Source organism: Salvelinus alpinus, chromosome 23, assembly GCF_045679555.1.
Source record: "Salvelinus alpinus chromosome 23, SLU_Salpinus.1, whole genome shotgun sequence".
Classification (NCBI taxonomy): Eukaryota; Metazoa; Chordata; class Actinopteri; order Salmoniformes; family Salmonidae; genus Salvelinus; species Salvelinus alpinus.
Window position 1 is genome coordinate 38,801,128 of NC_092108.1, and position 16,604 is coordinate 38,817,731.

At 43.0% G+C, this 16,604-nt stretch overlaps 1 protein-coding gene across 2 annotated transcripts in view; it reads left to right on the plus strand.

The window, feature by feature from the left end:
* The window catches only part of chd7 (chromodomain helicase DNA binding protein 7), an 83,480-nt gene extending 71,700 nt beyond the window's left edge, over positions 1–11,780 (plus strand). For both annotated transcript variants that reach the window (XM_071362218.1, XM_071362217.1), the window contains exons 32-38: positions 1,020–1,253; positions 2,775–2,942; positions 4,469–4,702; positions 8,130–8,345; positions 8,641–8,784; positions 8,928–9,032; positions 9,192–11,780. In XM_071362218.1, the coding sequence (XP_071218319.1) occupies positions 1,020–1,253; positions 2,775–2,942; positions 4,469–4,702; positions 8,130–8,345; positions 8,641–8,784; positions 8,928–9,032; positions 9,192–10,199 (2,109 nt within the window). In that variant the 3' untranslated portion in view covers positions 10,200–11,780. The remainder of the gene's footprint in view (positions 1–1,019; positions 1,254–2,774; positions 2,943–4,468; positions 4,703–8,129; positions 8,346–8,640; positions 8,785–8,927; positions 9,033–9,191) is intronic.
* Positions 11,781–16,604: the final 4,824 nt, after the last annotated feature.

Sequence of the window (16,604 nt, forward strand, 5' to 3'; positions counted from 1 at the left end):
TGTATTTAGCACTATCCATCATTCCTGCAATTCTGACCAGTTTCCCTGTTCCTGCTGATGAAAATCATCCCCACAGCATGATGCTGCCACCACCATGCTTCACTGTATGGATGGTGTTCTTGGGGTGATGAGAGGTGTTGGGTTTGCGCCAGATGGCTTTTTTCTGACCACTCTTCCGTAAAGCCCAGCTCTGTGGAGTGTACGGCTTAGTGGTTCTATGGACAGATACTCCTATCTCCGCTGTGGAGCTTTGCAACTTTTTCAGGGTTGGCTATCTTTGGTGCCTCCCTGATTAATGCCCTCCTTGGGAGGTTTGTTGTGGTGCCATATTCTTTCCATTTTTTAATAATGAATTTAATAGTGCTCTGTGGTATGTTCAGTTTCAGATATTTTTTTATGACCCAACCCTGATCTGTACTTCTCCACAACTTTGTCCCTGACCTGTTTGGAGTGCTCCTTGGTCTTCATGGTGCCACTTGCTTGGTGGTGCCCCTCAATTAGTGGTGTTGCAGACTCTGGGGCCTTTCAGAACGTGTGTGTGTGTGTGTATATATACATATATACTCAGATCATGTGAAACTTAGATTGCACACAGGTGGACTTTATTTAACTAATTATGGGACTTCTGAAGGTGATTGGTTGCACCATATCGTATTTAGGGGCTTCATATTATTATTTTTTAAACAAGTGATTTTTTTACATTTCACCATATTGGACTATTTTGTGTGTCCATTACATAAAATCCAAATAACAATACATTTAAATTACAGGTTGTAATGCAACAAAATAGGAACAACGCAGAGGGGGATGAACACTTTTGCTAGGCACACACTATAGGCACACACTATAAACCTAAGGTACTTGAGCAGTTCGGTATTAAAGAAATAACACGGATATCAGTTTACGTAAAGAAATAAAATGGAGAAAAGCCCTGTTTTCAAGTCGGACCCAACTCCATCATCAAAGTACTTCTCTAGTTGTATTAACCCATTCCTCTGTGCGCCATTTTGACTTTCCAGGATCGCGTGATGATCAATCGCATGGACAACATCTGCGAGGCGGTCATCAAGGGCAAGTGGCCCGCCAACCGCCGTCAGTTCTTCGACATCCCGGGCCTGTTGCCTGGATACCCTGGCCCCATGGCGTCAGAAAGCCCCCAGCAGAGGCGCGGCCTGGCCGAGCTGTCGATGGTGGCGGCTGCTCAGACGAGCTTCAGCGGCAGCGAGGACCTCACCCTCTCGCCACAGGTTAACGTAAGTAGTAAAAAAATATTTTGCAAAAAATGCCCACTCAACAGATTTAGTTTGTAACTATCGGTTAAAAAAACATGCATCTCAGATGATTGGTCTTGGAAGATAAAGTGTATTCATACTGATATATAGGGTGAGGTCTGAAAATGAATATTCCCTTATTACTATATAATTAACTTAAATCACTTAATTTTACTTTCAAACCGGTGTCCCATTTTTCTACATTGATTTTCAATCTAATGTATTTATAAAGCCCTTTTTACATCAGAAGATGTCACAAAGTGCTAAACAGAAACCCAGCCTAAAACCCCAAACAGCAAGCAATGCGGATGTAGAAGCACAGTGGCTAGGAAAAACTCCCTAGGAAGGAACCTAGAGGAACCAGGTTCCAACGGGTGGCCTGTCCTCTTCTGGCTGTGCCAGGTGGAGATTTATAAGAGTACATGGCCATTAAGGCCAGGTTGTTCTTCAGGATGTTCATAGATGACCTGCAGGGTCAAATAATAATCAGTGGTTGTAGAGGGTGCAACAGGTCAGTACCTCTGGAGTAAATGTCAGTTGGCTTTTCATAGCCGGTGAACAGGTCAGAACATTTGAAACTGGAGCAGCAGCACGACCAAGTGGACTGGGGACAGCAAGGAGTCATCAGACAAGGTAGTCTGGAGGCATGATCCTAGGGCTCAGGTTCTCCGGGAGGGGGTAGAGAGAATTAGAGGGACCCAACTTAAATTAACACAGGACACCAGATAAGAAAGGAGAATTACATCAGATTTAACACTGACCCTAGCCCCCCCCGGGCACATAGACTAATGCAGCATAGATACTGGGGCGGGGCCAACCAGGCAAGATATAACCCCACCCACTGCCAAAGCACAGCACCCACACCACTAGAGGGATATCAATAGACTACCAATTTACTACACTGAGACAAGGCTGAGTATAACCCACAAAGATCTCCTCCACCACACAAGCCCAAGGGGGGTGCAAAACCGGACAGGAAGATCACGTCTGTGACTCAACCCACTCAAGTGTCGCACCCCTCCTAGGGACTGCATGGAAGAGCACTAGTAAGCCAGTGACTCAGCCCCTGTAATAGGGTCAGAAGCAGAGAATCCCAGTGGAGGGGAAGCCGGTCAGGTAGAGACATCAAGGGCAGTTCGTCGCTCCAGTGCCTCTTCGTTCACCTTGTCGCCCCTGGGCCAGACTACACTCAATCATAGGACCTACTGAAGAGATGAGTCTTCAATAAAGACTTAAAGGTTGAGACCGAGTCTGCGTCTCTCACTTTGATAGGCAGACCATTCCATAAAAATGGAGCGCTATAGGAGAAAGCCCTGCCTCCTGTTTGCTTAAAAATTCTAGGGACAATAAGGAGGCCTGTGTTCTGTGACCGTACGTGTAGGTATGTATGGCAGGACCAAATCGGAGAGATGGGTGTAGGCGCAAACCCATGTGATGCTTTGTAGGTAAGCAGTAAAACCTTGAATTCTCAACCCTATATTTCCCCTCTCGCTCTCTGTAAAGGAGGATGCTCTGAGCATGTCGTTGCCAAAGCAGCGTCGTCGCAGGCGGAGAAAGGTGGAGATTGAGGCGGAGCGCGCCGCCAAGCGAAGGAACCTGATGGATATGGTGGCTCAGCTCAGAGAGTCTCACCAACCTGAGTCCCAGAGCCAGGCCATGGACCTCACCAAGGTAGGGTCTTTAAAATGTTATGAATTAATTCTAAATTTAGAATTATGTATCACTTTTTACAACTGCATTGTATTTTTTTTGAATTACACTTTTGGGTCAGTGGTGTCCTACGAATCAGGTTTGAAGAGTTAGCGAGGTAACCTTGGTCAACTCTTGAGTTCAACTCAGGATAACCAGTCGTACCAATGTGGCTCACCTTTCAGTCAGGTAAATTTCTATGGCAATGAATCCTACAGAACTAACCTATTCCAGGGCTGGGTAACTCATGACTAACTAATTTATCCTGAATGAAGTGTCTGAGCAGCGAGTTGAGGACCAATTAAATAAGGATTCCTTCCCTCTCGCTCACAAAGATTGTGCCATCATCCTCTTCATTTGAGGAAGAAGACTGATTTTTAAAAATGATCAAATGTTTTGTTAGTATTAAATGTAAAAGAATTTATCACATTATTTAGTAATGACAAAATGCATTTGGTATTTTACAGGGACAGTAACTTTTATATGACAAGTGTTATTTCGGTAAAATTATTTTATTAATAGGAGTGGGTTGCTCATTCATTGATAAGCGCACCAAAGACTGTTAATGATACGTAATAAAATAAAGACGTCACTTCTAAAAGCATATTTCTCATCATACCATACTGAATTTGCAAGAGAACTTTTCCTTTATTTTGATTTCGACCAAATCTAAATGTGTCAGTTACAAGACTGCTAGAATTATTTTTTTTATTTTTATATTTCACCTTTATTTAACCAGGTAGGCAAGTTGAGAACAAGTTCTCATTTACAATTGCGACCTGGCCAAGATGAAGCAAAGCAGTTCGACACATACAACAACACAGAGTTACACATGGAGTAAAACAAACATACAGTCAATAATACAGTAGAACAATAAGTCTATATACAATGTGAGAAGGGAGGGAAATGCAAAAAAAAGGCCATGGTGGCGAAGTAAATACAATATAGCAAGTAAAACACTGGAATGGTAAATTTGCAGTGGAAGAATGTGTAAAGTAGAAATAATGGGTTGCAAAGGAGCAAAATAAATACAGTAGGGGAAGAGGTAGTTGTTTGGGCTAAATTATAGATGGACTATGTACAGGTGCAGTAATCTGTGAGCTGCTCTGACAGCTGGTGCTTAAAGCTAGTGAGGGAGATAAGTGTTTCCAGTTTCAGAGATTTTAGAATTAGCGGCAGGCGGACAAGCAATACCCACCATCGTAGTACGGGTGAAGCCTGAGCTGGAATCCGAAGGGAACTGATGCTGGTTCGCTTTAGAAAACCCTGAGTAGATCCTGCTTGCTTTGTAGGATACCCCTCTGGTCTCCCTGATGTATGAGTAAAGATGACCCCACTGAAATAAAGCATTTTAATATTTATCATATCTTTTATATAAAGGAGTCAAGTATGTAAAGCACTCATATTAGTTGCCATGTAAATTAACCTCTTTGTTACAGGCATTGCATTTTAGTCTATACATTGACTCTAAGTTTCCATATTTATCATTGGGACTTATTCTGCTCCAGGGCATGCATCACCACAAGGCAGCGTCGTCCCTGGCGGGCTACTCCAGCAGCAGCATGGTGCCTTCTGCTACCCTCAAGGCTCAGATGGAGCTGCTACAGGCGGCCACGCCTTCCAGACATAGGGCCAATGGCTCATTGGCCGATGCTGACCTGCCCACCCGGAGGAGACGAGGCCGCAGGAAAAATGTGGAGGGGCTAGAGCTGCTGTTTATCAACAACAAGAGAGGAGCCACGGTACAGAGCATGGTCACTAACAGTCACATTTTATTAAAGGTCCAATGCAGCATTTTTTTTATTGCAATAACAAATGGGTTCTGGGTAACAAATAAGTACTGTACTGTGCTTGTGTTAAATTAAAATGGTCAAAAAGAAACAAACAGCTTCTTAGCAAAGAGCATTGGTCTAACTAATTTTCCGGCCAAAACTCCATCCTATCAAAACAGCTCTTTAAAAAAAAATGGTGTGTATGTATATATGCAGTACCAGTCAAAAGTTTGGACACACCTACTCATTCAAGGGTTTTACTTTATTTTGACTAAGAATAATAGTGAAGATGTCAAAACTATGAAATAACACATATGGAATCATGTAGTAACCAAAAAGTGTTAAACAAATCAAAATATAGTTTATATTTGAGTTTCTTCAAAGTAGTCACCTTTTGCCTTGACAGCTTTTCACACTCTTGGCATGCTCTCAACCAGCTTCATGAGGAATGATTTTCTTAACCTCTTGGCGCACGGATCCCTTTAGCGGTATAATTTTCATCAACAACCGCTGATTTGCAGAGTGCCAAATTAAAAAATTTGCTAAAAATATTTATATTCATGAAATCACAAGTGCAATATAGCAAAACACAGCGTAGCTTGTTGTTAATCCACCTGTCGTGTCAGATTTTGAAAATATGCTTTACAGCGAAAGCAATCCAAGCGTTTGTGTGAGTTTATCGATCACTAGACAAAACATTACAAATAGCTAGCAGCAATGTAGATTGGTCAGAAAAGCAATAAAATGAATCGCTTACCTTTGATCTTCGGATGTTTGCACTCACGAGACTCCCAGTTACACAAATGTTCCTTTTGTTCGATAAAGATGATTTTTATATCCAAAAACCTCCATTTGGTTTGAGCGTTATATTCAGTAATCCACAGGCTCGTGCCGGTCATGAAGGGCAGACGAAAATTCCAAATTGTATCCGTAAAGTTCGTAGAAACATGTCAAACGTTTTTTATAATCAATCCTCAGGTTTTTAACATAAATAATCGATAATATTTCAACCGGAGGGTAAACTATTCAATACAGACAGAAATAAAATGTCGAGCTACCACTTTCGCGCGCAAGAACTAATCAAGCACTGACGCGATTTGATAAATCTCACTCATTTTTCAGAATAAAAGCTTTAAACTATGTCTGAAGACTGTTCACACCCTGAGGAAGCCATAGGAAAGGGAATCTGGTTGATACCCCTTTAAATGAAGGAAAGGCAGGCAATGGAACAGGGATTTTTCAAAATAAGAGGCACTTCCTGGTTGGATTTCCTCAGGTTTTCTCCTGCAAAATCAGTTCTGTCATACAGACAATATTTTGACAGTTTTGGAAACTTTAGACTGTTTTCTATCCGAATCTGTCAATTATATGCATATTCTAGCATCTGGGCCTGAGAAATAGGCCGTTTACATTGGGATCGTTATTTTTCCAAACATAAAAATTCTACCTCCTAGCGTCAAGAAGTTAAAGGAGTTCCCACATATGCTGAGCACTTGTTGGCTGCTTTTCCTTAACTTTCTGCACAATCATCCCAAACCATCTCAATTGGGTTGAGGTCGGGTGATTGTGGATGCCAGGTCATCTGATGCAGCACTCCATCACGCTCCTTCTTGGTCAAATAGCCCTTACACAGCCTGGAGTTGTGTTGGTTCATTGTCCTGTTGAAAAACAAATGATAGTCACACTAAGTGCAAACTAGATAAGATGGCATATTGCTGCAGAATGCTGTAGTAGCCATGCTGGTTAAGTGTGCCTTGAATTCTAAATAAGTGTCACCAGCAAAGCACCATCACACCACCACCTCCATGCTTAACGATCGGAACCACACATGCGGAGATCATCCGTTCAACTACTGTGTCTCAAAGACACGGAGTTTGGAACCAATAATCTCAAATTTGGACTCATCAGACCAAATGACAGATTTCCACCTGTCTAATGTCCATTGCTCATGTTTCTTGGCCCAAGCAAGTCTCTTCTTATTGGTGTCCTTTAGTGGTTTCTTTGCAGCAATTTGACCATGAAGGTCTGATTCACACAGTCTCCTCTGAACAGTTGATGTTGAAATGTCTGTTACTTGAACTCTGAAGCATTTATCTGAGGTGCAGTTAACTGCTGATTTTTGAGGCTGGTAACTCTAATGAACTTATCCTCAGAGTTTACTCTGGGTCTTCCTTTCCTTTGGCGGTACTCATGCGAGCCAGTTTCATCATAGCACTTGATGGTTTTTGAGACTGCACTTGAAGAAACTTTCATAGTTCTTGAAATATTCCTTATTGGCTGACCATGTTTTAAAGTAATGATGAACTGTTTCTCTTTCCTTGTTTGAGCTGTTCTTTCCATAATTTGGACTTGGTCTTTTACCAAATAGGGCTGTCTTCTATATACCACCCTTACCTTGTCACAACACAACTGATTGACTCAAACGCATTAAGAAGGAAAGAAATTCCACAAATTAACTTTTAACAAGGCACACCTGTTAATTGAAATGCATTCCAGGTGACTACCTCATGAAGCTGGTTGAGAGAATGCCAAGAGTGTGCAAAGCTGTCATCAAGTCAAAGGGTGGCTACTTAAACAAATCAAACGTTATATTTGAGATTCTTCTAACACGTTTTTGGTTAATGCATGATTCCATATGTGTTAATTGCAGTTGTTTGTTTTTAGTTCCACCGTCAGTTACCCTCAACCCCTCCCATCTATCTGAAGACCATCCAGTTTTGATTTCTATTTGACATATATTTTTCAACTTGTGTTTCAGAGACGTTCTGAACCTATATACATTTTACGGACACAGTATATTTTACATTAGTGATTTTATTTTTAGTCCCTCACTTCAGCTCCACTCAAGCAGCTCTTACCGAGCTTCCCAAACTCTGTTCTCGGGATCCCCCTTTTTTTCCTAGCACTAACCAGCTGACTCAACTAATCATCAAGTTTTGATTCTTTGAATCTGCTGTGTAGTTCTAGAGCAATAACCAAAATGTGCACCCTTTGTGATCCCCAGGACCACGTTTGGGAAACGCTGTCTTACACTTAAAGGGCATTACCATAATTTAACAATTTCAGTATTATTCCAACCTTAGTGTGAAAATGTATATAAACACAGGAAATCATGTTTCGGACAGCACTGGACCTTTTAATAAATAGTTAAATACCTGATAGAAAACAGGTTCAATGGGACAAAGTCTGAATTAAGTTTTAGAAAATGTCAAATGAACACGGGTATGCCTGGGATATCTCAATTAGACTAACGTACATTTAAATACAAGTTTGACAAGACATTGATCAAATGTCATACAAAATCAAAAATTTTAGATACAATTTGAGTAGCTCTACTTTACATGGTAATGAATGAAGTTAACTTTTCCCGGTCTTCATCCCCCGCACCCCTCTATAGGAGGATTCCGAGGGGACCAAAGCGTCGGTGGAGGGGGTGCAGATGCCCCCGCGTTCCTACTGCCACAACATTCCCAGTCCCAGCGCATCCGCCCGCGTCCCCTCTGTCAGCGCTATAGAGGACGGGGACGCTGGTACCCCATCTGACAAGGACCTGAGGGACTGGCTCAGACAGCACCCCACGTACACAATGGACATGCCTACTGCATACACACCAGTATGTACTTCAACAAAATGGAATAAAGTCTAGTTGTTTACCAGATGTCCCTATACAGTAGAACTAACACATCAGTGTGGAATATGAACATATCCCCTACCTTCAACCCCCTGTTCCCTTTCCTAAATCAGATCTGACACCATCCCTTTCAGTGATTAAAATATGGTTGCAAATATAACATTTAGCTATTCTAATTCATAACGGTTAGTGTATATAATGAAGTATTCAAGAATTTCATGTCTGGTCCTGTCGTGGTTCCTAATCCCTGTCCACACTCCCGTATGTCTCTCTGTAGAAGAGTGAGGAGTTGCTCCTCTCCTCCCAGTTCCCCAAACCCAAGCAGAAGCGGCACCGCTGCCGAAACCCCAACAAGATCGACATCAACACTCTCACCGGAGAAGAGAGGGTTCCCGTGGTCAACCGGAGAAACGGCAGAAAGGTATTGCTTCTTTTCAGTACAGTATAAATTAGCTTTGTCACATGCATTGGTCGCCATTTGGCAACAGTTTCAATTTGGCCTTTCATAGCAAAACTGAAGGTATTGCTATCTTGTCAAACATTTTGTTCCTCTTTTTTTCCCAGATGGGTGGAGCCATGGCGCCGCCCATGAAGGAACTGCCCCGATGGCTCCTGGAGAACCCAGAGTTTGCCATCGCTCCTGACTGGACCGACATTGTCAAGCAATCGGTGAGTTTCTTGTCATTCTCCCGGTTAGCCCTCAATTGATTCCAATCAGCACTTGTTTTAGATGTTAACCTTATCTGTTGATGTTTGAGGAGAAATTAATGCCGAATCGCAAAATTGTCGTTTGACTAACTAACCATGGTTTCTTACCCCATTCCACAGGGCTTCCTCCCTGAGGCCATGTTTGACCGTCTCCTGACGGGGCCCGTGGTGCGCGAGGAGGGCGTCCGTCGTCGGGGGAGACGCCCCAAATCGGAGATCGCCAAGGCGACGGCGGCTGCCGCGGCAGCTCAGGCCCAGGCTGCATCGTCCGGGGGCCTGAACCCTCTGCTGATGAATGGTCTGTTTGGAGGCATGGACCTCACCAGCCTGCAGGGCCTACAGAGCTTCCAGAGTCTTCAGCTGCAGCTCATGGGCTTCCCCGGCATGGGGGGGGCTGACTCTAAACACGCCTCAGCCATGCTGCCTCTCATGCTGCCTGGTATGGCTGGTATGGGCGGCCTGCCAAACATGTTTGGCCTGGGAGGCCTGTTCGGAAATAACCTCGCCGCTGCCTCGGCTGCAGCCACGCCCGCTGCAGCCTCCAACGGCACCAATGACGAGGGCGATTCGGACGAGACGTCAAAGAGAGACGACGGGGAGGGCGGAGAAGAGGGGGATGAGGAGAAGGACACTGGGGTGGAGTCGAGCGAGGCTAACAGGGACGCCGCGGCTCTGAACGCAGCTGCTGCCGCAATGGCCGCCTCCGGCATGTCGGCCAGCTCCCTGGCCTTCAACCCTTTCCTGCTGTCCACCATGGCCCCTGGGCTCTTTTCCCCCTACATGTTCCTGCCCCCTGGCCTGGGAGGTCTCACTATGCCTGGCTTCCCCCCCACCACCCTGGCTGACCTGCAGAGCGCCATGGCTGGAGCCATGGGGGCTGCTTCTGGAGCTCAGGGCCAGGAGAAGGAGCCCAGCCAGGCTGGCCCTGCCCCGGACCGCCCTGCCGCCGCTACCGCAGACCCAGAGACAGCCGACGACAGTGACTCAGCAGAGAGCCTGGAGAAGACGGCCGAGTCGTCTGCCCTAGAAGACGAGGCCTCCGCATTGGCTGAGGAAGCCGACTCGCCGCAAGACCTAGCAGCCGAGGATGAGGAGGAAGGAGAGGATGCCCCTGAGAAGAGTGACTGAAACTAAACTGGCCTTTGACCCCCTCCCCTCCCCCCCAGTGCTCTCATGACACGTTTACACAACAACTTGATATCCAAATTAGTTTTTTTGTTTTATTTGTCTTTGTTTCTTTTACAGGTAAAAATGAAAATCAGGGAGAGTATACGTAACTAAAAGGCTCTCACTGTAGCGTTAATAGCGTAGTCAGGGAAAAAGCAAACTGAACTAGAGTTTTGCAGATGTCAAAAGGATGTTATTTTTGGTCTTTGTGCTCTCTGAACAGTGCATACTAGATGAGATGGAACATTTCCTCCGAAATATTATTATAGGAATTAATCGTTCCAATAGTGCTATGCTGCTTTTCTGTTTCTGTATTTTTTATTTTTTTTTACTCTCTTGATATTGTGAAATTAAGTAGCATCTCGTAACTCTCCATTGGCGTACAATTTAACGGCATTAAGCGTCTATATGCTGCTGATGAAAAGGATCTTGTTGATTTTTTTTTTTTTTTTTGCTGTTGTACTGTTCTGCCTTGAAGAGCAGGATGAAGTCCTCACATATCAGATGGCCTAATAATCTGACTGTTCCCAGTCTCTCACACTGATCTCCCACACAAGTCTACACACACCCGACTGTTTCTTCCTGTAGTCTTACACACTAACAATCCAATCTCTGACTCTTCCCCGTCTCAATCGGACGGTCTTACCCTCATCCACCGTTCCTCTCCCAGTCTATGAATCGACCCCGTTACCTTTCTCAGTCACTCTTCCCAGTTCCAGTTTTCTGCCACCTACTACTACTACTACTACTACTACTACTAACACCCATATTGTCTGACTCTTCCAAGTCACACTCGTTATAGAAACTGTTTTCCAGTCTCACACACTGATGGCCCTGACTCTCCTGACTGTTTTTAGTCTGACACACTGACAAAGCCAAGCAGGGGAGAGACCTCTCTTCCACAACGCGGAAGGAGACAGCAATAACCTAAGGCAGCTTTTGAATGTCTCAAACATCGCTCTCCCATTAAAACACAACCACAAGTGTCGGTGAAAAAGAGAAACTAAATCGCATATAAACGATGACATGAAAAAGTACTGCAATCAATTTGTCTCACACTATCCCTGTTGATGCACTGGTGTAAGAGTAAAATAATCAGGTACCTTTATTAGAACTATTGAATGGGCTTTTTGTTACTTTTAGCCACCAAGCTGAAATGCATTACCTCAATTCTAACTAGCCTTGAAGTTTACAGACATAAGTTGTAAATGTTTCTTTGTCTTTTTTTTTCTTTTTTTTTCTTTTTTTTCTTTTACATCATGTATGATGAACTGTAGTTATGATGCTTTTAATAAAAGTGAATCATGATATTCGCCTAGGAAACCAAACCCGGAGTGCTTGTTGACCAGTTTTTTTTTATTTTTAATTGGATGTTAAATGTACATGTCTATTTTGAGTGTTAAATGACCTTGGTTGATTCATGGTGGTGAAGTTATTACCCCCAGAATAGGAAAATAAAGGCTTTTTAAGTGCAGATGGACATATTTTTGCCAAATGTGATATCTACTAACAATTCAATAAAATCCACTACAATTAATCACATTTTAGAAATATTTCATTGCGCAATAAGCATAATAATTTGGCTGAACACTAGAGCAATCACACCATCCACCTACCCTACAGGAGGGAAGAAGAGGGGCCCCTGCTGAGATGTCTACTTTGGCTGCATGCCAGCTCACCTCTGACTGTGATCAGAAAGGTATTTATAGGTGAAAGCAATCTGATACAACCCTAATTAGGCTTATCTTTGGTTGTGAAGAAGCCAACGAATGTGGTTAGGCCATTTTGAGAATTTGACCAGTCATTGAGAGTCCTAAGGGTAACCAACTTGGATTCTTGAGTGTTCTAACTCATGCCTTATATAAAATGGTCGTTCCGAAGATGCTTTCAACCTATTTATTCCGTATGTGTGGCTCATGCAGGAATCAAACCTACGATTTGTGCACAAAACACTGCCCCAACCAACTGGGCCATTGGAAGCATATGTTGCCTGGTGGGGTCTAGGGTCAGTGGGGTGGAGGCACAGGAGAGAGGAGGGGTAGGGCTAGTGGGAGATACTACAGTGCTTCCAGAGACTGGGGGCTGTCGGTCTGCTAACTCGGGCAGTCATAAATGGCAGCTCTCCCAATGGACCTGCTGATGTGACCCAAACTGACAGGAGGGGCAGATGAGGCAGCCCGTGTGTGTGTGTGGCTGTGGAAGACTAGCTGTGTGTGTGTGTGGCGGAGAGCAGCCTGTATGGTGGGGAGTTGGAGACCCTGTGTGTTTACTCAAGCGGATGGGTGACTGGTTTTCCCCTGACAGACGTCTCTCATAATCGTACGCTCTCGATGAAGTGGGTCGTGAAATCCATAGGTCTCCCGTGATTTCCCAGCATGTATTGTGTCGGGGAAGCGTTCAGTGTTAGACAGGGACACTTGACCAGGAAAAAATTTGTAATTATTCAGTACTTGGATGTTTTTATATAAAGATATTGAGCAATAATGATAGAGTAATTAGTGCAGGTAGCATTGTAAAATCCAATCTAATGTTATTTCATTTTAAGGCCCAGTGCAGTCAAAATGTAAGTTTTCTCTGTTTAATATATTGTACTACAGCTGATGAAACTAACACTGTAGAAGGGTGAACAAATCTGATCAGGGTTATTTCCTGATAGTTGCTGGTTGAAAATACAAACTACACAGGACCTCAACAGGTTTTGGATGTATGGAGTTTTGGCTTGCCTGGTGACATCACCAAGCAATATGTTAATAGACCAATAACTAAGAGTTCCAATAATAATAACAGCTAGTTTTAAGAATACATATCCTTCCCGTTAGCCCCTACATCGCTTTGGTGCCCTTACCCTACCCACTCAGACCACTCCCAGAGAGAAATAGTTATTTGCTAAAAAGCAATTAGTTTTATAGAAAACTATTACAGTAAGGTACCTAATTGTTACCTGGAAAGGATTTGATATTAAGAAAAACAATCATAATAGCTGTATATACAGTACTTCTCACATTATTACCCTCCATTTTTTTTTATTTAACTACGCAAGTCAGTTAATAACAAATTCTTATTTACAGTGACGGCCTAACCCGGACGATGCTGGGCCAATTGTGCGCCGCCCTATGGGACTCCCAATCACAGCCGGTTGTGACACAGACTGGAATCGAACCAGGGTCTGTAGTGACGCCTCTAGCACTGAGATACAGTGCCTTAGACCGCTACGCCACTCGGGAGCCCATTCATGCATGTGTTTATGAACAGCACAAATGTATTGCATTTATTTAAGGTTGAGTGTAGTGGACACTGGGTGTACTGTACGCTAGATTCAAAGAGCAGGATAAGTAGATTCAATTTAATTGACATACAGGGCTGTCTCATCCCCAATGTAACGAAGCACTTCAGTACAACAAGGTGAAACCTTCTAAAAGCAAGGCAAGGTTGACAGAAGCAAGCTAACCTTCCTGATTCTTTTATTCTGTGGTTTTGTCAGTAATATAGGTACATCCCAAAACTCTAAATTGCTTCCTTTCCTAATTATCTCTATTTTCATCTGCACTGAAAACAAAGCATAGGTTAAAGCACTAGGTGCGCCACTATAGAGATTATCTCTTGTCCTGTCCAGCTCTTTAACATCAGTGCAGATAAGGGGAAAGGAGACTAGAAGAGGAAACCAATTAACACTGAGATGCAGCCCGTGACTGCTCAGGGTACAAACCTCAGTCTCAACGTCAACAGTGAAGAGGTGACTCTGGGATGCTGGCCTTCTAGGCAGAGTTGCAAAGAAAAATCCAAATCTCAGACTGGCCAATAAAAATAAAAGATTAAGATGGGCAAAAGAACACAGACACTGGACAGAGGAACTCTGCCTAGAAGGCCAGCATCCCGGAGTCACCTCTTCACTGTTGATGTTGAGACTGGTGTTTTGCATGTACTATTTAATGAAGCTGCCAGTTGACTTGTGAGGTGTCTGTTTCTCAAACTAGATACTAATGTACTTGTCCTCTTGCTCAGTTGTGCACCGGGGCTTCCCACTCTTTCTATTCTGGTTAGAGCCAATTTGTGCTGTTCTGTGTAGTACACAGCGTTGTACGAGATCTTCAGTTTCTTGGCAATTTCTCGCATGGAATAGCATTCATTTCTCAGAACAAGAATAGACTGATGAGTTTCAGAAGAAAGTTATTTGTTTCTGGCCATTTTGAGCCTGTAATCAAACCCACAAATGCTGATGCTCCAGATACTCAACTAGTCTGAAGAAGGCCAGATTTATTGCTTCTTTAATCAGCACAACAGTTGCAAAAGGGCTTTCTAATGATCAAGTAGCCTTTTAATTTTTTATGTTAAACTTGGATTAGCTAACACAACGTGCCATTGGAACACAGGAGTGATGGTTGCTGATAATGGGCCTCTTTACGCCTATATAGATATTTCATTCAAAATCAGCCGTTTCCAGCTACAATAGTCATTTACAACATTAACAATGTCTACACTGTATTTCGGATCAATTTGATGTTATTTTAATGGACATAAAAGGTGCTTTTCTTTCAAAAACAAGGACGTTTCTAAGTGACCCCAAACTTTCCAATATTGCTCGTTCTGAAATGTCTATACTGTTAGACTTTTACTGCACTGCTGGAGCTAGATTCAAGCAATTCGCTGCACGTGCTTTATTTCAGGTATTTTAAGTTTTAATGTCACGTGTGCAAGTGCAGTGCCTTTCCTGCAAACTCTAAACACAACAAGGCATCAATATCTAATACTAAAAATATCATGGCATCAATATCAATGTAGTACTAAAAATAACAAGGTAGAACAAAAACATGAGAAATAAGAACACAAGAAGTAAGTAAGCTAAATACAGGGTCAGTTTAACATTGCTAATCTCTGTATGCGACAAATCAACTTTGATTTGAAGGCTGGCCTGCTGGACTGAGACTAATCCTAATTGTGAGGCCCTAGTGAGTTAATTTGGGTATGCTTTCATCCTTAAAGAGGAGATATCGTCAGTCGCCTCAACAGGTCTGACTGCTACACGTCTGGATACCATGAGGGCCTACATCTGCACCTTTCCATTGGTCTGCATGCAAACCTGGTTAGAATTTAGTGTTTTTCAGACTATTTCACATGACTGGAGAATGTACTAGTGCATTAGCCTTGTCCCTAGCCTAGGTAAGATACCAGTATAACAGTGCCTTCACAAAGTATTTACACCCCTTGACTTTTTTCACATTTTGTTGTGCTGCAAGGTGGGATTCAAATTGATTTTAATAGTAATTTTTTTGTAAACAATCTACACAAAATACTCTGTACTGTCAAAGTGGAAGAACAATTTGCTAAAATACTAATGGAAAACAAAACACTAATATATATTGATTAGATAAGTATTCAAACCCCTGAATCAACATGTTAGAATCACATTTGGTAGTGTATTTCTGGGTAACAACAAAAAATGTCTAGCTCTGTCAAGTTGGTTGATCATTGCTAGACAGCCATTTTTAAGACTTACCATAGATTTTCAAGCCGATTTAAGTAAAACTGTAACTAAGCAACTCAGGAACATTCAATGTCATCTTGGTAAGCAACTCCAGCGTATATTTGGCCTTGTGTTTTAGGTAATTGCCCTGCTAAGAGGTGAATTTGTCTTCCAGTGTCTGTTGGAAAGCACACTGAACCAAGTTTTTCCTCTAGGATTTTGCCTGTGCTTATCTCAAAGTATTTCTATTTAGAAATAAACTCCCTAGTTGTTGCTGATGACAAGCATACCCATAGCATGATGCAGCCACCACTATGCTTGAAAATATGAAGAGTGGTACTCAGTGATGTGTTGTGTTGGATTTGCCCCAAACATAACGCTTTTTATGCAGGACAAAAAGTAAATTTCTTTGACACATTTTATGCAGTATTACTTTAGTGCCTTATTGCAAACAGGATGCATGTTTTGGAATATTTGTATTCTGTGCAGGCTTCCTTCTTTTCACTCTGTCCTTTATGTTAGTATTGTGGAGTAACTATACTGAGTGTACAAAGAATACTTGCTCTTTCCATGACAGACTGCCCAGGTGACTCCAGGTGAAAGCTATGATCCCTTATTGATGTATCTTGTTAAATTCACTTCAATCAGTGTAGATGAAGGGGAGGAGACAGGTTAAAGTAGGCTTTTTAGCCTCCCGAGTGGTCTAAGGCACTGCATCGCAGTGCTTGAGGCGTCACTACAGCCCCGGGTTCTATCCCAGGCTGTGTCACAGCCGGACTGGGAGACCCATGAGGCGGCACACAATTGGCCCAGCGTCATCCATGTTAGGAGAGGGTTTGGTCGGCCGGGATTTCCTTGTCCCATCATGCGACTCCTTGTGGCGGGTGCCTGCAAGCTGACTTTGG